General features: G+C 43.7%; 1 protein-coding gene across 1 annotated transcript in view; it reads left to right on the top strand.

The window, feature by feature from the left end:
- Positions 1 to 1842: 1842 nt before the first annotated feature.
- Positions 1843 to 6000, top strand: part of TPD52 (tumor protein D52) — an 88169-nt gene continuing 84011 nt past the window's right edge. Inside the window, exon 1 of the mRNA XM_056522214.1 lies at positions 1843 to 1991. Coding sequence (XP_056378189.1) covers positions 1973 to 1991 — 19 coding nt within the window. The 5' untranslated portion in view covers positions 1843 to 1972. The remainder of the gene's footprint in view (positions 1992 to 6000) is intronic.

The raw sequence follows: 6000 nt of genomic DNA, 5'->3' as shown, positions 1-6000 counted from the left end.
TTTATTTTCGCATTTGCGAATATTCGCGCGTGCGAAGATTTACATATGCGAAAATTTGTATATACAAAAATTAACATATGCGAAAATTAGCATATGCAGATTTTCGCATATACGAAAATTCGCACACCAGTCTCACACAGTAGTATTAGAGCCTTCTTACACCACATAAGCTGGAAGCAGAGAGGGGTGATCACTGTGATGTGCACTGTGAAAAAAATATATATATATAAAAAAAAACAAAAAAAACGAATATTCGTAATTACGAATATATAGCGCTATATTCGCGAATATTTGCGAATTCGCGAATATGCGATATTCGCGAATAAAATTTGAATTGTGAATTTTCGCGAGCAACACTACTCAGCAGCAGCGTGGGATAACTCTTTCCTTGCTGGGCTCCTGTATAGTATACATGGGTACACTATGCACCCCTGTATACTATACAAACCTCAGTGGAATCCAATCCTCAAAGCAATAGAACAATCATTTCTGCCAGAGATCAAGCCAGCGGCACTAGGACCATGAGGACTGCATTGCTATCCCCATAGATGTCAATGCATTTCTGAGCAGATCTCTCAAAAGATCCACCCAGAAATGCATTACCGTCCCCATAGACGGCAATGCATTTCTGTGTGGATCTTTTGAGATCCGCGCGGTCCTAGTGCCGCCGGCAGAAATTCTGCCCATAAATTCCACAGTGTGAACCCAGCCTTAGGGGAAGATTTATCAAAACCTGTCCAGAGGGAAAAGTTGCTTAGTTGCCCATAGCAACCAATCAGTTCGCTTCTTTCATTTTTGAAAAGGACTGATTGGTTGCTATGGGCAACTCAGCAACTTTTTCTCTGGACAGGTTTTGATAAACCTTCCCCTAAATCTCCACACAGTTCTATTCACTATGAGGGACATTTATCAATGTTTGCTTATGTATTCTCTTTTTTTTTAGTAATATTTTCCTTACTTTTTTTTTGCTTATGTGCGACTTATTTATCAACTGGTTTCAGCCTGTTGATAATTTTCTTTCACGTAAGCAATTTTTCCTTTTTTACTTTGGTAGTAGCTTTTTCTGCTCCATGTTTGAGCTGGAGTAAATTTAGTACATTTTTAACCCTGTCGCGACTTTTTTTTGCGCAGTTGCGACTGTCGCAGTTAATAAATACCTGACTACCCGTAGTCCATTTTAAAATTATTACTACGTAGCTAATTTTTGGAAAACTTGCTTTTCTCGCTTTCCAGTCAAAATGTCGCACGAAAAATCGCATAGTGGAAGTAGCGACAATTTTGCGACAATTATAGTAAAGAAAACCTGACTAAACCCGTTGATAAATGTCCATATATGCAGCTTGCATACGTATGGTAAATTTGGTGCAATTGCACCAAATTTAGACCAACCAAAACGCTCTATAAAAAACATCTACCTACACCAACATTGACACATGTCCCCTTAGGTGTATACTCAGCCTTGTAGTGACTGCACTATACCAGTGTATGAATGTGTGCCTCATTTGCGTCTACATTGTTATGGTGATATTGGGGGAGATTTATCAAAACTTGCGCAAAGGAAAAGTTGCCTAGTTGCCCATAGCAACCAATCAGATAGCTTCTTTCATTTTTCACAGGCCTTCCTAAAAATGAAAGAATCGAGCTGATTGGTTGCTATGGGCGACTGGGCAACTTTTCCTCTGCACAGGTTATGATAAATCTCCCCGATAGTGAAGTCACATGACAGCACCGCGGTGACATTACACTTAATACAATAGACACTGATTTCGTCTATGACGCGCAGCTGGGAGACATTTGTCGCTTCAGCTGTTTTAGTAAAGTTAACAAAAAAAAAAAAAAAAATGAAAATGGAAGCCAGTGAACGAGGCTGTTATGACTGGGACGGGGGCGGGGAGGAAGGTGGGAGTGGAAGGCGAAGCAGTGAGAGTGCTGTGTGGAGTTGTTGCTGTTTAGTGCCAGTCAGCGAGCAGTCATGGAGAGTACGGAGCAAGGTAAGTGATCTTGTCTTTCGCTATTGTTGTTCCATCCACGCTGAGTGCTCTGGAAAGGAAAGAGTTACACGGACATTATAATAACGACGACTCTTTCCGGAATAACTATTCTTCCAGTCTGCTGGGTACTGGATTTTTAATGCTAGAACCTGCCTGGAATTCTGCACTGGGAGTTGTAGTTGTAAAACTACAACTCCCAGCATGCCCGGACAGCCTTCGGCTGTCCGGGCATGCTGGGAGTTGCAGTTTTGCAACAGCTGGAGGCACCCTGTTTGGGAAACACTGCTATAATGCATGAAGGGGCAGGTGAATCTGCATTCACATCTGCGTTAAAAGTGGCGCTATTTTTGACCGTGAAACCCATTGGAGGTGCTTCAGATGCCGTTAGCGGCTGCCATTACTTTCTATCCCATGATGGAACGGAACCACAAAAAGGGAGGTGCTGGTGTGAACATAGCCTTATCTAATTTAAAAAATGCTGTTTATTCCCGGTGCACCGCGCATACGTATAATGTCGACGTGTCCTACCTAACGCACCTCATCGAATTGTAAGAGACGGATTTGTTGCTTTTCCGCTTTTGCTTGTGTGTTTAACCAAAGTTTGTTTATCCTCGACAAACTAACTGGATTATCCGCTGGAGAAATATGCTTCAGTGCATACTTGCGCACTCCCTTTTTTTTTTTTAACCCTTTAATATTTTGCACATGTCCTCCTCTTTTCCCTCCTTCCCCCCTGTCTCCTCATCCATCTCATTCCCTCCAGCACATTACTTGTGATGTCTCTCCCCTTCTCTACATGTGTTGACAGCTGTGGGTATAGACAGGGCTGTGACACAGCTGCCTCTTGGGGAAGGCTAGTGTCTGCCATAGGGCTCCCTGATGTGTGAGCCGTCTCTGAGTATAGGGGCATGGATTATTGAGACGGGATTTTTCGGAATCCAGAATGTGTTCTCTAAGGAATCACACGACGTCTGCGCTTCGTACACAACTGATATTAAAGTTACGAGTCATACTGTAGATATTCTAATGTTCTTCAGATACATTACAATGCTCAAAAGGCTGTCACATTTAAACAATGCTTAAAGGGGTACTCCGGTGCTTAGACATCTTATCCCCTATCCAAAGGATAGCGGATAAGATGCCTGATTGCGTGGGTCCCACCGCTGGGGACCCCCGGGATCTTGCACGCGGCACCCGTTTGTAATCAGTCCCCGGAGCGTGTTCGCTCCGGATCTGATTACCGGCGACCCCCGGGGGCGTGTGACATCACGCCTCCACCCCCGTGTGATGTCACGCACCGCCCCTCAATGCAAGTCTATGGGAGGGGCGTGACAGCTATCATTCCCCCTCCCGTAGGCTTGCATTTAGGGGCGGAGCGTGACGTCACACGGGGCGGAGGCGTGACGTCACGCCACCGGCCCGGTGGTCGCCTGTAATCAGAGCCAGAGCGAACACGCTCCGGGGACTGATCACAAACGGGGTGCCGCGTGCAAGATCCCGGGGGTCCCCAGTGGCGGGACTCCCGCGATCAGGCATCTTATCCCCTATCCTTTGGATAGGGGAAAAGATGTGTAAGCACCGGAGAACCCCTTTAAGGTCCCAAAGTGTGCCAAGAAAATTGTCCTCCACACCATTACACCAGCAGCCTAAACCTTTGATCCAAGGCAGGATGGATCCATGCTTTTATGTTGTTCACATTAAATTCTGACCCTGCTATCTAAGCGTCACAGCTGGAATGGAGATTCATCAGACCAGACAATGTTCTTTCAGTCTTCCATTGTCCAATTTTGGTGACCCTGTGCAAATTGTAGCCTCAGATTCCTGTACTTAGCTGACAGGATTCACACCCAGTGTGATCTGCCGCTGCTGTAGCCCATCTGCTTCAAGGTTCGATATGTTGATCGTTCAAAGATGGTATTCTGCATACCTTGGTTATAACAAGTGGTTATTTAAGTCAGTGTTTCCCAACCCAGTCCTCAAGGCACACCAACATTCCGTTTTTTTTTTTCAGTTACTCCATTGGAATAGAACAGGGAAAAATTAAAATCCTGGACTGTTGGTGTGCCTTGAGGACTGGGTTGGGAAACACTGATTTAAGTTACTGTTGCTTTTCTGTCACCTTGAACTAGTCTACCCATTCTCCTCTGACATTAACGAGGCATTTTCAACCACACAGGTGCCGCTCATTGGATATTTTTTTTATCTTTTTTTTTTTTTTTGGACCATTCTATGTACAAATATATATTAGTATATAGTATATAATATGTATAGTATTTTAAAGTGCAGAAATGGTACGGCAAATAACTAGCCCTCCTGGAAGAAAAGAAAGTTGCTGTGTCCCCAAAACAGACAAGATATATTTGTTCTGACTTGGTGAAGTCTCAAAACTTGCGGCAGGAAATGGTGTAACTCAATTTATGACTAATCCACCTGGAATTTTCTTCTTGTCTTATCATTTGACAATGGTCTCCTGCTGTGCTATTATCTTTGGTCCTTTGTCCTTCACCATGTTATCATACAATAAATATGTGAACTTCAGAGCTCACATGTATATTGTACAGTTGTAGTAGTGGCTGTACCAGTTTTCCAGAACTGTCTACAATATTAGTACATCATAAAATAAAAAAATGTGCTGCACCAGATGTCGTCAGGTGAAGTATGTCCGGGATCAGTTGCAAACACTATATTTAATATAATCGCAAGAAAGGAGAAGCGGGGGCACTCACGTTTTGGTGATCAGGTAACAGGCTTCTTTATTTCATCGGTGCAGGTAAAATCATAGAATAGCGGGGCGTCTCCTGATGCCCGCTATTGTATGATTTTACCTGCACCGATGAAATAAAGAAGCCTGTTACCTGATCACCAAAACGTGAGTGCCCCCGCTTCTCCTTTCTTGCCATTGTACTTGGAAGTTGCTTCTTCTCTGCGGGTAGTAGCATCGGGGTGTGATGGGGAGAGGGCTCGGAACTAAACTGAACCGCTAGGCTGTACTGCAGACTGAAGTGCTTAACTACACAGGACCAGTGCCAGCCGTCTGCTGCTAAGGTTTGAAACTATATTTAATATAGGAAGGGGTTCGCAAAAAAAAAATTTTTGGGGGGGGGAACCGCTAACAAATGTTTGTTTTTTGCTAAATGTGAATTCAAAAAGAATTGATAATATAAAGGAGGACTATGCTGGATTCAATTTTGGTTAGGAAAAACTGTACCAAAAAGAGAATCCACCACTACATGTTACTATTTCAGTTTGGCCTCTGGCTCAGATCTGAGGAAGGGACAGCCCCACTGTTAGGGTATGTTCACACAGAGGGTTTGGAGAGGAATTTCCGTGAGTAATTCTGCTCGCTTATTCCTCTCCAAATCATTCAGCAGTGAAAAACCCCATAGCATGTAATGAAAACTCTGCTCCTCAGTTCACACTGAGGAATTTCCGCTAGCGGAATTCCATCACTGAATTCCGTTCCGCATGAAGAATGAACATGTTCGTTCTTCATGCGGAATTCGCGTCGTAACTCCATAGAAGTCAATGTAAAAAAAATTTCAGGCCGCCACATTTCTGCGCGGAATTCCCGCGGAATTGGCTCAAAAATAAATATTTACAATGTCTTCTATGCTGCACTGAACTCCGCACTGATTTCTGTGCGGAATCAGCGCGGAATTCCGCACAAATTCCACACAGATTGCTCGCAGATTCCGTGCCGAGTCCGAGCGGAAAAAAAACTGTCATTTCTGAGTGGATTTGTTCAGCGCAAATTCCGCTCATATATTTGTCAGTGTGAACGTACCCTTAGAGATGATGCCAAGAAAGAACTCCCCAATAATTCCTGGGCCTCTATATGACAATAGGTTGTTGAAATTAACCACAGTATACACTCTCGGGTGCAGTATGGTTTTATAGAGTTTGACAGGTGCCATATTAAATATCAATGAGGTAGAGATCCCGAATCAGGCCCTGTGTATAAAGCAGATTGTTACAAAGTACAAGCACCTGTTCACTTGGAAATTGTTTC

This window comes from Hyla sarda, chromosome 5, assembly GCF_029499605.1.
Source record: "Hyla sarda isolate aHylSar1 chromosome 5, aHylSar1.hap1, whole genome shotgun sequence".
In the NCBI taxonomy this organism is placed as follows: Eukaryota; Metazoa; Chordata; class Amphibia; order Anura; family Hylidae; genus Hyla; species Hyla sarda.
The sequence above is the reverse complement of the archived record's forward strand: the minus strand, read 5'-3'. Positions and strand labels throughout refer to the sequence as shown.